General features: G+C 41.6%; 1 protein-coding gene across 1 annotated transcript in view; it reads right to left on the bottom strand.

Annotated features, from left to right (window-relative positions):
• Positions 1-20,263, bottom strand: part of KCNH8 (potassium voltage-gated channel subfamily H member 8) — a 343,253-nt gene that overhangs the window by 58,534 nt on the left and 264,456 nt on the right. Inside the window, exon 8 of the mRNA XM_034760755.1 lies at positions 8,598-8,795. Coding sequence (XP_034616646.1) covers positions 8,598-8,795 — 198 coding nt within the window. The remainder of the gene's footprint in view (positions 1-8,597; positions 8,796-20,263) is intronic.

Genomic DNA, 20,263 nt, shown 5'->3' with positions numbered 1-20,263 from the left:
CAAATTAATATTAAAAGAACCTGGGCTAAAGACTCTGGCTTGCTGAGTGGGGAACCCTCCTACTTTGAGTATGATTAAAAAGGGTGACCAAATTTCTTTATATCTATCCTCTGTTTGGCACTTCTCTTGTTTAGATACTTGGTGTGAAATCTTTGGTGTGAACTGCTTTGGTGGCATTCGTGATTCAGCTGGAGCTGGTGGAGGTGGGGCAATGTCATCTGGTTCCCTCTCTGGCTCAGTCTGGGCGGGAAGTAGATGGTGGAAGTAGCAGCCATGATGGAAGCTGACATCTCATTTTTCGCATTCTTTAGGGACCTCAAAATGGACTGATGGTCGGAACAGCCCATCTCCTCATTATTTTGTCTACCAGTTAGGCCTAATTTCCAATGCACCAATTTTGGCTCATTGATTTCTGGTCCCACACTTGCTTACCAGGCATGCTCTTAACACAGTCATTGAGTTTTATCAGTAGGCCTTTCTAGCTATGTCTACATGTGTCCATGCACATGGTTGTGCCATATAACCCCCCTATTGTTCACATCTAAACTCCAGAACCACATGTCTGCAGGCAAGTGGAGGGTGAATAAGCTACCATGCCTGTCGGATGTGGGTAAATACACACCTCAGGCTGTGGCATGGCCTCGTACCCATGCCAGTCTGCACTGTGGTTGGGAGTAAGGGGCAGGTACCAGGTCTCCAGTTTCAGTTATCCTCCACCCCCGTTCCCACAATGCACTGAACTCTTTTCTTCCTCACCTTTACCCAACTGCAAAGATCCCAATCCCCCCATTTTCTTGGGTAATAGTGAGCAGTGCTGACTAAAGATAAAGTCACAGAGCTCAGCAACCAGTTGTGCTGTGGCATCATCAGGGATACTGTTCCTGACAGCTTGTATTCCATCAGTGTGTGGGATGTTTGTGCAGAGAGCCTCCACATCCATGGTGGCTACGATGGTGTTTTCTGGAAGATCACCAATGCATTGTAGTTTTCTCAGGAAATCAGTGGTGTCACGGAGATAGCTGAGAGTGCTGGTGGCATAAGGTCTGAGTAGAGAGTCGACATATCCGGACAGTCCTTCAGTGAGAGTGTTCACTTACACCAAAAAAAAAAAAAATTCAGGGTGCTTCCAGTCCCAAGAGACCAGTCAATTACCCCAGGTCAATTGGTACCCTAGATCTTACACCAAAGACAATACTTGTAACCAATCCTGTAATAAACTATCTAAAGGTTTATTAACTAGGAAAAAGAAACAAGAGTTATTTACAGGTTAAAGCAGGCAAACATATGACTCGTCATTTATGACCCCTAAAGATGACAGAGATGTAGTAATCTGCCCATTCAAAAGTCTTTTAGGGCAGACCTAGATTGACCCTGGGGATCTCTGCTTTAGTTTAGTGTCTTTGTCTCTGTGAGAGTTCAAATAGCAAGAACATAATCATTTTTCTTGTGAGGCATTTTTGTATCTTCTTCCCCCAGAAATCAAGCTGATAGCAAGTTTCCATGCAGGTCCCTTCTTCATCGAGAGCTGGGGGTGGGGAGAATGCACTTAAGAGTCTTTGATCCTTCATCTCACACAACAGTTCATTTGCATTTAATGAACAGGATTTAATAACTTCTTGTCAGAGACCATCATTTGCATTATACAAGCCTTATTTCTGTTTGACAAGTCACAATCACAGGAGGTTTACAATACAAATGCTTACTATCACTTTATAATATGGGGGGATAGCTAAGTGAGGAGAATACATGCAGCATCCCACACGCATTTTATAACACACTAAACACATTCTTATCAATTTAACATCTAATATTTATTTTGATAACACTAACACACAAGTAAGCAAAATTGTTTTTAGCTATGCATTTGTTAGTGTTCAGTGAGACCTAGGGCCTTGACATGAGCTCGCATCTGGTCTGCCAGCATCAAAGCACAGACACACCATAGACAGCTTCTTGGGAATAAAGTCCCTTCTTTCTTCTTCAAGTACAATTCCCAATCTACACAGCATCCTGTGCCTTTCCTGTGTTTCCCACATTTGTATTCATGAATCTGCTTCTGTTGTCCACTAAGCTTTGAAGAACAAATGAAGAGTAACCTTTTGGGTTCACATACTCACTCTCCCCTTTTGGAAGGAAAAGTTTTGGAATATGGATACTGCCAATGGCCCATTTGGCAGAGTTTGGAAACCCCATCCTCTCAAATCCAGCTATTTCTGGAACTTTTCTTATGGTAACCATCGGTAGATAGATCACAGTGTTAGTTGCCTCACAAATCTGCAAAACCATGACCCCAACAATGGACTTTCCAACCCCAAAGTGGTTTGCAGTGGACCTATAGCTGTCCGGTGTTGCCAACTTCCATAGGGCAATACCCACTTCTGCACTGGTATGGCTTTCCTGAATCGAGCATTCTGGCACTGGAGGGTTGGTGCAAGCTCCTCACACAGTTCCATGGAGGTATGTTTCCTCATTCAAAAGTTCTGAAATCACTGCTGGGCCTCCCAGGTTTCTAAAACAACGTGATCCCACTACACTGGGCTGGTTCTCCTGCACCTGAACCGACAGTCCACTTAAGGGCATCCATGGCAATAGAGGCATTCACCACATCTTATACCATGGGAGTGAAGTGAATTGTTATGACATTGAAGGTCAGCTGTCTTCGATGTGTCAGAAAGTTCTGCCCAAATTCCATCCAGCATCTCGCCGATTGCCCACTCCACTGCATAAACATTTGTCCCGTGATAAGGAGCAGGAGCAGGAGCAGAGCCACATCATCATCCGATTGCTCCATGTCTCCCACCCCAGTGTTGCAGGGAATAACAGTGAGGGGAGATATGATCAGGAACTGCTGTTGACAAATGTGTGATGGCAGGGGACAAACACCAAGAACACAAAGCAAAGCGATTCCCAGGGTGTCTCCCTGTCTGCACAGAACCTTGGGATACCACCCCTAAAATCGTAGCAATAACGTTGGCAGTGTGGACATATGTATACACAGTGTTAGACCCGTGTCCAGCACAGCATATGTGGACACTCTGTGCTTGTATGGGAAGCACGCATGAACATATACATGGTCCAGTAACCAAGTAGGCTTGCCAGTTAAACATAGCCTTTGTTTGGACTAACTCAGTCTGAGTCTCTTTTGTATCTTTTTCCCATCAAGATTTGTTACTGTGCCCTTTTATAAATTTTCATTCACTTTTTACAGTTGCGCTCAAAATTACAGAAAATGTGTAGGCCCAATTATCCCAACAGGTCTGACACACAGCTTTTTACTTGAGTGGCTTGGTAATAAAAAGACCCAAGGCAAAATTGAAAGCATGCCCACAGACATAATCTGTCTGTGTTTAGGTGTGCAGCATGCTTGTCTGTTGTGAGTGGAAGTATTTAGTTCTAGATTGCATCTACAATGGGGTACCTAATGTACCTATTTATAAATTGTTTACGAAAAACTATTTAAGAATCTAATTACTCTATAAGAGTCTATTCTTAAGGTATATCTATCTTCACAGCACTAGAAAGGAAGCAGAGAAAGGCTCCCCAGAGTACTGAACATGCCGGTTTATAAACAAGAAACATGGTACTGACCTTAAGTGGCAACTTAAACAGATTCCGTGGGTAAAGAGAAAGACAAGGGGAATGTGAGAAAGAAGGGATGTTTCCTTCTAGAGCTAGAGACAGACAACATATTCTCTAGTTTAGAAAAGTTTTGAAAACTGTTATAGGCTAAGAAGAGTGCAATGAAGGAACCAGTAGCTCCTTTGTTGTCAAAGGAGATTAGAGAATTAAACAAAACACAGAACCCATTTGGTGAGATTTCGTAATAAAATGTGTAATGTTTCAGAGGTGATCTGAGATGAAATCAAGGCAACACAAGCAAATCAGTAAAATGGGATGAGTATGATGTAATGGAAAGAGACAGACTGCAGAGTGAGAGAACATGTGTGTGTGTGTATGTAGATAATACACACACACACACACACACACACACACACACACACACACACAGAGAGAGAGAGAGAGAGAGAGAGAACATTAAAAAAAACCAATGGTAAAAGAACATTGCTGTTGCAAAGTCAAGCAGCCAACAGTTAGGAAATGCCAAACTCAGGGTGTCCATGCATACAGTCATGTGTGTATGCCTTCTGTGTGTCTTTAATTACATGATCACATAATATTTATTTCCATGGGACCCTCAGTCAGTGCACAGGACAGAATGTTCACCATGGGCATTGGGAAAAGTGGGAGGAGGCAAGCAACCAAAATGGGCCAAATTTCAGTGGTGTTGCAACCTCGTGTACCAGGTTGCAATGCCACTCACTCAAATATGGCCCAGCTGCCCCTCCATCTTGCCAGCGGGGTAGGGGCTCCACCATTATGGCACCCTGCTCTGGTTAGGAGCCTGGGGGGCTTTCCCCCTTGCTGCATCCCTGCTGAGTTTAGGTTTTCAAAAGTGGGGGGACATGCCCCCTCATATAAAAACTGGGGGCGGGCAATGACTCTCAACCCTGGCCATCTCCAGTGGTCATGATGGTCTCTGACTGGGTAGTTATTTAAATATTTTTTTATCATCATTCAATGTATTGCCACAGGCCTTATTTGCTGCACACTCTTCAAACCCTTCTCTGAATTCAGAATTACTAATTTTCAAATGGACTTTTCTATGTGACTAATGAATCATCACTACAGTATTGGAAAGCTTCACAAACATGAATGAATTTACCTTCACACCACCCCTGTGAGGTGAGAGGGTGGTATTATCCCAATTTTACACATGGGGAACTGAGGCAGAAAGATTAAGGCCACAGTTCCCAAAAGTGTCCAGTAATAATGGCTGCCCTATTGCCGTGTTCTGCTGAATAAATACAGTAATAACACAATGCAATCTGTAATATATCTGGACTCGGCTGCTGAAAGCAAGTTCACCTGTCAAGAGCAGAAAGATGGATCTACTAAAGTCTAAAGATCTTACTTATCATGAAAATTCTATCTGTGCATGATCCACTTACTTTCTCCTTCAGCTCTGGGACCACATATTGCATGGAGTAAGACATTTTTATCTTTCCTATGATTATTTATCTGTCTTACACCATAATTGAAAAATTCATACAAAATCAGTACATCAAAGCTAGCAAACAGATATAATAAAACAAGAATACAGTATAATAAAATAAAAATCAATACACAGTAAATAATGGCTACCTTTGAAGAACAGACATTATGTAAAATTCATAAGCATCAACCAAAGTTTCATAAACCTAAGATAAGGAAGCATCTGATATAATCAATAAATATTTTTTCTCCCCCATTCTTAAGGTCATGCTTGAAAAGTGCTTACAGGAAAAAATTACAGGCTCTTCCTTTCCTTTATCTGCCAGCCTACAGAACTTTATTAATAAAGGCTAGATCATTCTTTTCTTAATGATGTAATAAATTCACACTTTAGTCAATGATATATACTCTCCCAACTGACCTACCCTGCAGTGACACCCAGAGAACATTATTCCTTCTGCTTTAAAAAAAAAAAATCCACTCCATATGAAGCCAACAGATTTATTAATTAATGCCTCGCCAGGGCAAGTATCTTGCAAAATAAATAAAGTATTAATTTTCAAGACTTTAGTCATTTCATTAATGTATAGTAAAACATAAGAGCTGGGAAAATTATACACCAAAGGCACGTTGAGAACCGCATTTTTTCAGACAAAAATACCTTAAGCCTTGAAACAATGTAGATGAATCTTCTTATCCTCAACAAATTCTACTGAGGTGAAGATAAGTTCCTTTGTCTACCATGCTTGTTACCTCCCACTGCCCCATAACTCCACTGCCCCTCTTTGCCCTCTCTGCTGAGTCCCCTAAATAATGTCCCACATACTTAAATGTCCACAAACCTTCAGTCAAAAGTACTCTAAATCAACCTCTTCTTCCTTCTCTTCTTGACATATGCTTCCACCCAGCCCCTTCCCGAATGCAAGTTCATTCCCTCTTCTTCCAACATACCCTTGACTCAACCTGTCTTTCAGCTGCCAGTTTTCTTCTATTGCAACTGCATTATAGTCCTGAAAGAATCTGACAGTCCGTCTGCATTTCCTCAATACCCCGGTCCCCGCACGCACGCACACACACACGCACTGGACCCACTACCCAGGTATTAGAAAACATCCCTCAAAGTTAAACACAAGATCTGCATCTCAAACCAATGAATTACTAACTCTTTTGTACTGTTCTGAGAGCTAATAACTGTTTGGAGGCCTGATTCCTTGTGCCCCATCATACAGAGTTCAAATGAATCTCTCTGACTTCAGTGAAAGATAGCCATGAACTGCAGGGAGAATGAAGTCTCTTATCTTAACATGAAAAATGTCAAACTTCTGATTATTATAAAGTCTGCAAATTAAACCAACAAAAACAAACAAGCACAAGCAAAAGAACACACCCCCCCGCCCCACCCCCAGCATCTGAACTGATATTTGAAATGAAAATAAGTGATATTCTTCTATCTAGGAAATAAATGGCAGTTATAGGGTTCCTTTATATTTTACCAAGGTAAGTTTTTTGAAGTTCTGCCGTCTTCATCGTCCCCTCATGGATATTTCTTGATTACCTCAATAAAAACAATCCCCCCCCCCCCTGTATTCCACTACAAAAAGTTTTGTTTGACTACCTTGAATGCATGTGGAACATTTGAAGGTTAAATATTTAACCTTTTCACTATTATTCAGCATTGAAATTGTATGTTATCAATAAAATTAATTACTGTACTAACTGTAGCATTCATGAAACTGCTGGAATTAATAAGACACTGTTCCTTGTCTGACTCATTATAATTACAGCTACTTATCGCCAGGACAGTGAAAAAGAGCTGAAAATTCATCAGGCTTTTTATATTTTTATACGTCATTGCTGGATGCTGTGAATTCATAATTTACAGTGGTATTCAGCATGTACCATGGTCTCTGGTGTCAAGTTTACACTGTGGAAATTTACACTGCTGAACTGACAATAAGAGTCATGAAGACTAGGCTTGGAGTGAAACTTCATTGGTGAAAATACTTACCACTAAATCTGGGACAATTAAGCTGCCAGAAAAACAATGTGCTGCACAGCGGTCTAATGGTGACTCACTTGGTTCCCCTCCACTCATGCAGAGCATCACCTTTGATTAGTATGAAATATGTATGTCAAGGCTGCTTCCCCACTTTGAACTTTAGGGTACAAATGTGGGGGCGTGCATGAAAACTTCTAAGCTTAACTACCAGCTTAGATCTGGTCCGCTGCCACCACTCCCCAAATGCTAATTCCCTTCCCTGGGTAGCCTTGAGAGACTCTTCACCAATTCCCTGGTGAATACAGATCCAAACCCCTTGGATTTTAAAACAAGGAGAAATTAACCATCCCCTCCTTTTTCCCACCAACTCCTGGTGGATCAAGATCCAACCCCCTTGGCTCTAAAAACAAGGAAAAAAAATCAATCAGGTTCTTAAAAAGAAGGCTTTTAATTAAAGAAAAAGGTAAAAATCATCTCCGTAAAATCAGGAGGGAAAATAACTTTACAGGGTAATCAAACTTAAAGAGCCCAGAGGAATCCCTTCTAGCCTTAGGTTCAAAGTCACAGCAAACAGAGAAACACTCTAGCAAAAAGGTACATTTACAAGTTGAGAAAACAAAGATAAAAACTAATACGCCTTGCCTGGCTGTTTACTTACAAGTTTGAAATATGAGAGACTTGTTCAGAAAGATTCGGAGAGCCTGGATTGATGTCTTGTCCCTCTCAGTCCCAAGAGCGAACAGCCCCCAAAACAAAGAGCACAAACAAAAGCCTTCCCCCCACCAAGATTTTAAAGTATCTTGTCCCCTTATTGGTCCTTTGGGTCAGATGTCAGCCAGGTTACCTGAGCTTCTTAACCCTTTACAGGTAAAAGGATTTTGGAGTCTCTGGCCAGGAGGGATTCTACACAGGAGGGCTGTTACCCTTCCCTTTATAGTTATGACAATGTATTATGCTTTAATGTCAATATTTTTGGAGAAGAGACGAAAGTAAATGTATAAAAACCTGCAGAACTCTCTCTCCACTTTTCTCTATTACTGTCACTTATCCTGATCCAGGTATACCACATTTTGAAGATGAAACCAGTTTGGAATCTTGCAGTGAGGTGGTGGGTTGACTAACAGAAATAAAGCCACTGCAATGAGCAAATATTTTTTCAACAGTAACAAACATTTATCAACATAAATCAAAAGCAGATAACAATAAGCAGACCAAATATAACAAAAACCCTTCCAGCTTTGATATTAATCTACAACAGTGATCAGGCACATTTTATTCAATATTACTGTTCCCCTTGCAATTAAAGATTGAGACCTGCAGACAATTGTTTGTTGGTTTACTATACCACAAAAAGGTTTCAGATTCATTGAATTTGCTAATGAGCTAATGAAAATGTACCATATCATGGCTCAGAAATTTCAAATTTAATCAAGGACATGGCATTTTAGGATTAGTGTTTTACTTGAATTCATTTCAAATTATAGTTTCACATTGCCTTTTTCCCCCCCTGTTCAAATTTGACTTTTTGCAAAACATTTTTACTTACCCCCAATCAGCATTGTGCAAATGGAGAAAATCTTTTCTGCATCAGTATTGGCTGAAACATTTCCAAACCCAACACTGGTGAGACTGCTGAGAGTGAAATACAGGGCAGCTATATAGGCACTTCTGATTGACGGGCCTCCTAATGTATTATTGCCATAGTAAGGAGACTCTATACGTTTCCCCAGCTCATGAAGCCAACCTGAAAAGCAAAAGCAAAAAAAAAAAAGTCCAATGAGAAACAGCATAATGAAAACCACAGATTCTGTAAGATAAATGTCATACTTTTTAAGATTTAGGGCATTGGATTCTACATATGATTCCAAGAATAAAATGAAAATTAAAACTCCAATTCTGCAAACACTTACAAGGTGTTTAGAGAATTATGTCCATACACAATTTGTTCTTATGCATGAGTGCATATGGTGAAAAATAGACTCCTTTACTGAAATCAAGTGTTTATTAGATGCATTCAACAGCTGTATCGGGCAAATCAAAGAATCCAATTTAGCAGAGAAAATAAAAAAAGTAATCTAATAATACTGTAGCATGAACACAATTTCCATTTCATTCTTTCCATTCATTGCTGTTTGAAAAGCTTTTTGAGCTTCTGAGAGGCAAAGCATTACTTGTTAATTATTATCATAAAGATTTTGGATCTTTATGTATACATTTCTTCTGTATAGAAGAAAAGATTCAGAAAGCCTTATAAACCAGAGTTAAGGTTTTAAAAAGATGCTGTAGTGAATCTGTTTTCTAAATTGCTCATCTAATCTTTATTTTCATTTTTGCCAAATTGAGGGACAGCTAAGCAAACTTTGAACAAAGAATCGGAATAAATGGCAGATGAGCAACACATTAAGGAAGGAGCAGAAATAAAAAAAATATTCATAGTGCTAAGTTCTGCCCTTTGGAGGATTTGCTTTTGTAGGTGGGAAATCTTCCTAGATATTCATGCACAGTGAGGGCAGTATAATATGCCTGGTATGCTGATTTCACTGTCAGAAGATCTGGGTGGGATTTCCTTTTCTGGGTTGTATTCTAAACCCTTCATGATGCTTGAATAATTATGTTAATTTACGCATGTACTGACAGTTTAAAAGACAGAAAGATCTATCCTTTCCACTCGCTTCATACAGATCAGTAAAACTAGGAGCTGGAGAAATTCCTTTAGACTGAAAAGCTACAAAATAGGCAATAAGCTTTAAACATGAAGTCTAACAATTGTGATAACATTTTGTGACTGTTTTGTGTCTTTGTATTGGTATCTTCCAGAAGAGTTCAATCAAGCCTCTGAAAGCAGACTGTTGAGCATCATTACTATTAATACGCTGGACTAGCCACAACTGCAGTCTCCCTGTTTTCTTGTGCTACCCCCTCCTCATTGCCGTGGGATGCTAGCTACTCCAAATGGAGGGAGGGAAGAGGCAGGAGAAGCATAGCTGTAGCCTTGCCACCACATCTACATAACCTAGCAGGATTATCAGGATGCATAGGTGGAAAGCATGCTGCACCTTCATAAGGTGACTGTGCAGAGTGACTTAGGCCTTGTCTACACTGGCAAGTTTCTGCGCAGTAAAGCAGCTGTCTGTGGTGTAACTCCTGAGGTGTACACAGTGCCAAGCCACTCAGGGCTTGTTTACATTACCCGCTGGATTGACGGGTAGCGATCGATCCAGCGGGGGTCGATTTATTGTATCTAGTCTAGTCGCGATTAATCGACTGCCAAGCGCTCTCCCGTCAATTGTGGTACTCCACCAAGGCAAGAGGCACAGGCGGAGTCGATGGGAGAGCATCAGCTGTTGACTTACTGCAGTGAAGACACTGTGGTAAGTAGATCTAAGTACGTCGACTTCAGCTACATTATTCATGTAGCTGAAGTTGCGTAACTTAGATCGATTCCTCCCTCCCCCCAGTGAAGACCAGACCTTAGTGCACAGAAACTGTGCAGTTGTAGCGCTGTAAAAGAAAAAGAAAAAAACCCACCCTGATGAGAGGCGTACAGCTTTCTGCGCCGGGGCTACAGCACCGCAGTGCCAGTGTAGACACCCTGGTCGATTACAGTGCTGTGATTGGCCTCCGGGAGGTGTCCCACAATGCCTGTTCTTGGCTCTCTGGTCATCGGTTTGAACTCTACTGCTCTGCCCTCAGGTGACCAACCGTGAGCCCCACCCCTTAAATTCCTTGAGAATTTTGAAAGTCCCCTTCCTGTTTGCTCCGTGATGCATGCAGTGGTCTCAGCGCATCTTTCCAGGTGACCATGTCTGCTCCACACACTAGGTGATCGCCAGCTTGGAGCAATGTCAAGCGGCTGGACCTCGTCAGCATTTGGGGAGAGGTGGCTGTCCAGTCCCAGCTGCGCTCCAGCCATAGGAATTATGATACCTACAGACAGATATCATGGTGCATGACAGAAATGGGCAATGACCAGAACACACTGCAGTGTGTAAGTAAAGTAAAGGAGCTGCGGAATGCCTACTACATGGAGCGGGAGACAAATCATTGCTCCAATGCTGTGCCCAAGTGTTGCTGGTTCTACAAAGAGTTGGATGCAATACTCGTTGGCAACCCCACTTCCACTGCGAAGGCCACTGTGGATACTTCGGTGGCTTGCGTGCCAGTCGAGAGTGGACCAAGCCAGGAGGAGGAAATCTTGGACAAGGATGTGGAGGGGGAGGAGGACCCAGAGGCAAAGGATGACTTGGATGTCAGAGATGCATGCAGCCAGGAGCTCTTTTCTACCCCAGAGGAGGCTAGCCAGTCACAGCTGTCGGCGAAGCGAAAACCGGAGAGGAAGCCCCTGATAAGTAGATTTGATTTTGGGAATTGCTGAAGCGAGTTTTTGGGGGCTGGAAGGTTGCAGAAAGCAGGCTTGTGTCTGTATGATGCACGTACCACCACATGCCTAGTCTGAGCGGCGGAACAGGGTGTTGATTCACTCCCTCACTTCACGGGAATCTGCCTCAGAGATCTCCACCAAACTCTCTTGGAGATACTGGGCAATCTGCTGCTGCAGGTTCTTTGGCAAAGCTGCTTTGTTTCTTGCCCTATTAAGGGTAACTTTACCATGCCACTCTGCCATCACTGGGGGGGTGGACGACCATTGCTGCACACAGGCGAGCTGCATAAAGGCCAGGGCGGAAGCCACAGTCCTGGAGAAGATCCTCCCTTGATTCTCTGCTCACCCTCAGCAGCGAGATATCTTCCATAATGAACACAGCCTGTGGAAAATGTCAGGACAGTAATGATTATAAGGCCCCCCCTACAGTGCTGGCTGTCCCCAAGAGCCACGTGCCCAGTGGGCAGCACAGTCCTGGAACACTGATTTCCTCTGCCCCTGTGGCTACTCACCATTTTGGGGTCTTGTGCTTGCCTGGAGTCACCCAGTTAGTGACAGGTATGTGAATAGTGGCTGTGTTTTAAATCACTGAATCAGTGGTCCGTGTGTTGCAAACAATATTGCTTCTGTAAAATGTTGCATTTTGGCTTCACAGATATGACCTTGGGAGCCCAGCCTCCCTCTTTGTTATCGCTGGCTGAACGGCTGCGCAGAATTAGAAAGTGGCCACGGAAAACTAAAGAGGACTTTCTGCGTGATGTCATGATCAGGAAGCCCATTGTTGCCAAACCATCCATGATGTCCTGCACATTGCTCAGAGTCACAGTGCTGCATAGCAGGAGGTGATTAACAGCCTTGTACACTTGCATGACAATGGCTCCCATGTTGGATTTCCCAACTCCAAATTAATTCCTGACTGACCAGTAGCAATCCACCCACTTCTCTACTGTCATTGAGGCTCTCATTTTGGTGTCCCTGTGCTGGAGGGCTGGGGAAAGTTCTGCACACAAATCCAGGAGTGTGTCCTTGCACGTGGAAAATGTCTGCAACCACTGCTCATCATCCCAAACCTGCATGGCAATGCGATCCCACCAGTTGGTGCTGTTTCTTGGGCCCAGAATTGGCACTCCATCAACTCCAGCTGCTCCGTGAGTGCCACCAGCAACCTTAAATTGTTTCTCTCTCTATCCCACAGCAATCTAGCCTCCAAGGAATTGTTACGTCCCCCGTGGCTCCTCTTGTAACTCTGCAAATCCTTCAGGATCAAGTGCCTGTGCTTGCAATGCTCATGACAATAGTGCAGAGGTGTGCAGGCTTCATGTGTCTGTCACAGGTGGTGGACAGCAAGGAGGGATGCATGATGTTGTAGGGATTTTGAAAAGAGGTGCAAAATATTATGAGATGCAGATGAAATTATGGGATGGAAAGCACTGCATTATGAGAAGTTGACCCTAGGATCCCGGTCACCCCAGCAGGACTCATTTCAGCCCCATGAGACATTGCAAAAACTTTCCAAAACACCCTGCACTGGATGGTGGTGAGTTTTACAGTAGGATACCTACCCACAGTGTACTGCACTCTGCACCGATACAAGCACTGCTGGTGAGGAGATGCACCGCTGACACAAGGAGCATGGTGTGCACATGCACAAGTGATGTAATAACTGCAGTGGCTGTACGGCGACGTAACTTAGGTCGATGTAATTTTATAGCATAGATATGTCCTTAGTATTCTTTGGTGAGCAACTTTCAGCACATCCACCTTGTCGTTATTAGGACCCATCCTTGGCGAAAGCCTTAGAACGCCAAACTTTTTCAAACACTGCTATTCAGGCTTTCCTAGACTTCTCCAAATATTCCTCCCAGAATCCAAAAAGTCAAAGCACATCAAACACTTCTCAACCCCACTATCCTGCCTTCCAGTGAATCTATGATTAGTTAGCCCAGAAAATAGAAAAGAATAATGATAAAGTGCATCACTGCCAAAATGACATCTCTGAGGCATCTTTCCAGGCTTTAGAGGACTCAGCTGGATGTTTCTTAAATATCATACTGATCTTCAAAAGCAATACTACCATGTGTGTATGTTAGATAGTGTGCATTATCAGTGCTATACAAGGAAAATATAAGTTACTTAATGAAACTGATAGAACAGAATCTTAGAAAAATCACATTCATTATAGTGAACTTTTCTATCACACTTAGGATCAGATCCTGCAGCCCTTACTTGCAGGCATTAGTATCAGTCCCTTAGTAAGTGCACAAAGGAGATATGGATGCATTAAGTTCATATAGCAAATAAATCTTGTGGTTGTAGAAACAAAAAAATTGCAAAAGTACATTGACTTACTTTTTTCACATTAACACATTAAAGTAAGTTAAATAATAAAATCTCTACATTGTCCTATTACAACAAATAAATTATTAGTGCCATTAGTAATTAATATTAGTAGGACATCAGATAAAAAGATTTTTTTTGCATGGTCTTAGTTTTATTCAGCATCCAGCAGTATATGGGAATATATTAATGTGCAGTAACTCAAGTTAACTGTGAATGTGACAGTTATGGAATTAAACACAGACTTTGGAGAATCAGCATTTGTCCCTTCTTAAAATAGCTTACTCTGATTCATCTAAGTCGTGCTTTTAAAAAACACATAACTAACTTTATCTGATAGCTTGATTGGGTGTGAAATACAGTAAGTACAGAGAGTATGCACAAAAATCATATAAAGATCTTTAGGTGACAAATAAGGCTCGGGAAGGTTGCAATATTGGCCTTGAGGAGTGTAAGAAAGCACTTAGAGGGCAAGAGGAAGCATCAGAGATCTAGGTGCAGCCAAGTGATTATTGCAGAAGTGAGAGGAAGTGTCAAAAAGCAGCAAGAAACATCAGCAAAGGAGTGAGAATCAATCAGGGTGTGTAGCGATGCGGCGACTTACTGGCGCAGCGCCTCCTGCTGGATGTCCAGGGAATTAGGTCTCCAGCCTCTGGAGCGCCCTCTGTTGGCCAGTGTCTCACCTGTCGCTGGCCCCCATATCCCTCCTGGACCCTGGTGCCCTTTCCCTTGGGGGCTGCCTCCTGGCAGTACCCCCACAGTCTCTGGGTCTCCCCTCCCAGGGGAACCTCCAACCCCCTATCCCCACCTCGCCTCAGTATATGGCTACTGCCAGTCACCGTCAAGCCCCCGCTCACTGGAGCGGACTGCAGTGTACACACCATTCATCACTGGCAAAGGGGGGTTGGACCTGCTGCCTTTGCCTACCCCAAGCTACCCCTCTGTAGCCACAGTACCTGTTCTGGCCTCTATCAAGGCCTGCAGCCTGGGGGTTCCCCAGGCTGGAGCTCCCCAGCTCCTCTAGACTTTCCACCAGCCCTGCTCCACTCTAGGTACCTTTGTCAGCTCCTAGGCAGCCAGGCTTGTCTCTCTCAAGAGCTAGAGGGAGAGTCCTACAGCTCCTGGCTTTTCCTGGCCTTTATAAGGCCAGTTATGGTCTGATTGGGGCGTGGCCCCAGCTGTGGCTGTTTCCCCAATCAGTCAAGGCTTGCTGCTCTCCCTAGCTGCAGCCCTCACGCAGCCTCAGCCCTGTCCCTGGGGCTGATTTCAAGCCCTTCAGGGCAGGAGCGGGTGACCACCCCTCTACAAGGTGGTAGAGGAGTGTGACCATGTGGTCTCCCAGCATGCACCTTCCCTCCCCCGTGACGTGGATCAATATGGCAGTGGCTTCTGTACTCCTCTCCGGCAGGGAAAGTAGCGCTAAAATCGACCTTGCTGGGTCGAATTTGGGGTAGTGTGGACGCAAATCAACGTTATTGGCCTCCGGGAGCTATCCCAGAGTGCTCCAATGTGACCACTCTGGAAAGTGGTTTCAGAATGGTCATCAAAAAAGGTATTGTCTTTTCTTTTTACCAATCTTTGGAGAGGTTCTTCTTGTCTTCATGAGTTTGGTGAGGGGTTGCTTAACTAATTTCCTAATTATTATAAATTATCTATAGTCAAATGGCTACTTATATCTGTAATCCGTTAAAGCATCATATGGCATTGATATATTTATACATAAAACATCTTACTATTCTCATAACAATGATATCAGGCAGTTATCATATGAAGGTTTGTGTTTAGATACAAAATATTTGCAAATATACAAGTGAAAAGAAACATATGCCATCTTATGCATTTGAGAAACGACAAAGGTTTTCACCTTTAAGTAACCAATATAATCTGTAAAACATATCCCACCATAAATGTTCTCCAGATTGAAAGAACGGATTCTTAGTGTGTTTACAAGGAAATCAATCTCAATAAGCATATTTCTATAATTCATTGTGTAGGTTTAACCTAAGGTGGTTCTTTCCAAAAGGAGGGCTAAAAGATCCACTTTTATTAGTTGGTTTACAGTTCTGATAACACACCCTAAGCATTACTTCTTTTTAGAATTTCTGAATGAAAACACCCTCCCATCCTTTACACAACCAGGACTCTTTCTCAAACATAAAATATCTTACAAAGTCTGTTTTCTTGAAAAAAAAAAATCATATTGATACCAAGCGGATATCTTATACAAGAGGGATTTGTCCTGTTCTTTGATGAGGCGCTCTGATGGATTTGTTTGTTTTGAACAAATGGTTTCTAGATTTACAACCTACCATTGCAGTATATTCATAATTCCTAATTATAGACTCATCAAATATTCTATACAAAGCATGAAACACAATATCTCTTATATACATCTTTCAAAACCTAATATTAAAGAAAATAGTATTGAGTGTTAAAGCAAAATAGAAATTATACAGCTGCATTCCATAGACTGTATAAACACACTTGGAGATAATAAACTTGGCTCTATAACCAAAAAGAGGTTACCTTTCTGACATTTGCTTGTTCTTGGGAGACAAAAAGCAAAGCCTTTGGTATTTCTTTGATGAGTTTGAACATTTTGTAACATAACAATACATATAATGTTTAGCTAGTTATATTTTCAAGCATCCTGACTATAACATACTTGTAGCTATATCTTAATATTCAGTAAAGACACAAATATGCAACAACCTTTATAAAAGTTATAGTAATTTTATTTATCTTATTTTTGCATCAATATGGATGTGTATCTCTCTCACAACACCGTCATGTAATGATGTGGGTAATTATAGGCATGTCAGTCTGATGTTGATTCTAGGCAAGATAATGGAGCGGCTGATATGGGACTTGATTGATAAAGAATTAAAAGAGGGTAATATAATTAATGCCAATAAACATGGGTTTATGGAAACATAGATCCTGACAGATTAACTTTATATCTTTGGTGAAATTGCAAGTTTGGTTGATGAAGGTAACAGGATTGATGTAATATACACCTCTACCCCGATATAACGCTGTCCTAGGGAGCCAAAAAATCCTACCGCATTATAGGTGAAACCGCGTTATATTGAACTTGCTTTGATCCACAAGAGCGCGCAGTTCCACGCCCCAGAGTGCTGCTTTACCGCTTTATATCCGAATTTGTGTTATATTGGATCACGTTATATCGGGGTAGAGGTGTACTTAGACTTCTCTAAAGCATTTGACTTAATACCACACAACATTTTGATTAAAAAACTAGAACAATATAAAATTAACATGGCACACACTAAATGGATTAAAAGCTGGCTAAATGATAGGTCTCAAAATTGTAAACAAGGAAAACTGTAATTGTAAATGGGGGAATCATCACTGAGTGGGCATGTTTCTATTGGGATCCCGCAGGGATTGGTTCTTGGTCCTATGCTATGTAACACTTGTATCAATGACCTGGGTGAAAACAAAATCATCACTGATAAAATTTGCAGATGACAAAAATTGGGGGAGTGGTAAATAGTGAAGAGGATGATACAGAGAGACATAGATCTCTTGATAAACTGGCACAAGCAGGCAATATGTGTTTTTAATATGGCTTAATGTAAATGTACACATCTAGGAACAAAGAATGTAGGCCATACTTACAGGAAAATGCATTCTATGCTGAGCAGCAGTGACTGAAAAAATATTGGGGGTCCTGGTGCATACTCAGCAGAATATGAGTTTCCAGTGTAATGTTGTGACCAAAAGAGTTAATACAGTCCTGGGATGCTTAAACATGAGAATCTCCATCAGGAAGTAGAGAGGTTATTTTACCTCAGTATTATGCACTGGTGTGACCCTTGCTGGAATACTGCTTACAGTTCTGGTGGCCACAATTCAAGAAGGATGTTGATAAATTGGAGCCATGAGAATGATTAAAGGATTAGAAAACATGACTTATATTGACTGACTCAAGAAGCTCAATCTATATAGCTTAAAGAGAAAGTTAAGGGATGACTTGATTACAGTCTGTAAGTACCTACATCAGGAATAAATATTTGATAATGGGCTCTTCAGTCTAGTAGAGAGAACCATACCATGATCCACTGGCTGGAAGCCGAAGCTTGAAAAATTTAGAGTGAAAATCAGGTGCACATTTTAAACAGTGAGAGTAGTTAACCATTGGAACAATTTACGCTCATGGTGGAGTCTCCATCATTGGCAATTTTAAAATCAAGATTAGATGTTTTTCTAAAAGATACATTCTAGGAATTATTTGGGGGAAGTTCTATGACCTGTGTCATAGATGATCACATTGGCCCCTTCTGGCTTTGTAATCTGTGAATCCATGTATGATTTTATATATGCGGATAATAATAGTTACATTATACATTCACACACTGCATAACAGAGTGACTATTCCACATACTCTGTGGTAAGTTTATCTAAAAAGCAGCACTTCCCCATGATCATATATGTAAATACAATCTGGGATAATGTTGTAGGAGAAAAATCTCTTTCTTGAGAATATTATAAACTGTACTGCAAAACTGGCTGGAAAACTGGTTTCCCAGTTCATGAGTATTTGAGATTTCAAAAAAAAAATATCCCATTTTGCATTGGGACAAAACCAAGATGTTTGAAAATATTTCATAAGAAAATGAGACAACGAGAGTGCATGCTGTCACCCTGGTTTGAGACCAATCTTCAAACATAGCAGAGCAGGGACTTGAACCCATGTCTCCAATATACAAGCTCCCTTTCTGTCTTTGACTCATTTTGATTAGCAATTTCATTCTGGAGCCAAGAAATATTTCCTGACAAAAGTTTCATTAAAATTGGGACATTCCTGCAAAAAGTGTTGGTTTTGATGAATCAGCATTTTCTGATGAAAAGCTGCTTCGTCAAAATATTCCTGACCAGCTCTCCTCTACAAGTTCCCAGCCTCAACAGTCCCCTTTTTCTGAATACTCAGTTACCCTTCCTCTCTCACAACTCTTGCCTCCTCCCATGTTACAAATGCAGAAGTTTCTCATATGCTGTCCTCCTCTAACGCCTCCACTTGCTCAGGTGACCCCATCCATCTCCTGATCTCCCTCACACTCTGTCTCAACCCTTCCCCACCCTTATACTCCTCTTTAACCTCTCACTCTCCCATGGCTCAGTCACAAATCTTAGTAGTTTATGTTATGAAACATCAGTTAATATTATACAGCTGGAAATTATGGAGAACAAATGGCAAACAAAACAAACAAAAAACCCTAAAAAAACTCCAAAGCAAAAATACTAGAAAAATAGGAATTAAGCGTTAATCACCTCATAAAAATACTTTACAGTAGTAATACAGAAGGTGCTGTATGTCTGCTGATGTGTAAGGAGCAGACAGTTTGAGGTCATCCTGGCAAAATAAGACTAGCTGAAAGAAAATGGATTGCATAACTGGACCGCATTTTTTAATGGAAGTAAATTTAATTCCTGAGAGCAGTGCTGGCTCCACTGTCACAACCTACGATCACTGTTGTAGGCCTGCTTCCTACCTCCAATTTAGATCTACTGAAGGACATCGATGAGCTGAAAGGATCTCACTGGGGCTTGTGGGATCCCCTTGTTAACAGAGCTGCCCGCTGGACCCTGTAAAGGAGAACCACAGCTTTCATTATTTAAAGAGTGTGGATGAAATCCTGGCCCAACTGAAGTCAAGGGCAAAACTCCCATTGACTTTTATGGGGCCAAGATTTCACCCTATATCTTTAGGCTCTTTCCATGCAAAGTTTGCCTTGAAAAAATAAACTCCAATGCAAAACATTTGCTAAGATGGAAAGGAATATTCAGCTGGGCTCCACTTCTGTAACAGTCAGCTCTTAGCAAGATAAACAGTTCCAAACTTTTCAATCTCTTGTCAGAAGCGTGTTTCTATGTCCCAATCATTACCATGAACCATTTGTTTATGACCCTCACCTTTACTTGTGCTATATCTAGTTTGAGGTGGGCTAACCAGAACTGCACATTGTATTCCAGATAAGGCACATCATTTATATAATTACATCACAATTGGATGCACTGGGAGGGTATAATTTAAAAGGACTGAACATGAGGCAAGGAGTCAGTTGGCATGCATAATAAATAAAAGGTACGTGGCAGTTTCTTTTTCAATCACTACATAGTGCAAAACTGATTTAGAGGGAAAGTTAAACTGGAGAAACTTTAGTATAAAGTTCAGCAGACACATCTGTAAAGGCTTCATTGCAATAAAGTAGGGTTAGAATTAATCTACTCCCATCTGTCTTTATTCTGTTAACCCACTTTCCTAGACAAAATTTTTTTTTAACTACAGGGGGAAAAAAAAACGACAAAGGGAAGACATCTGAAAGGCTTGTCTATGTGGCGGGGTAATGCACACTGTGGGGGTGTGATTTTAAGCACTAATGTGGTTTGCATAAATCAGTCCATGTAGACCTTCCTTGTGCATGCTAAAGATTCCCTAGTGCACTTTAAAAGTGTCTATGAGCTAAGAT

Source organism: Trachemys scripta, chromosome 2, assembly GCF_013100865.1.
Source record: "Trachemys scripta elegans isolate TJP31775 chromosome 2, CAS_Tse_1.0, whole genome shotgun sequence".
Taxonomy (NCBI): Eukaryota; Metazoa; Chordata; order Testudines; family Emydidae; genus Trachemys; species Trachemys scripta.
This window is presented reverse-complemented; position numbering and strand designations above follow the sequence as displayed.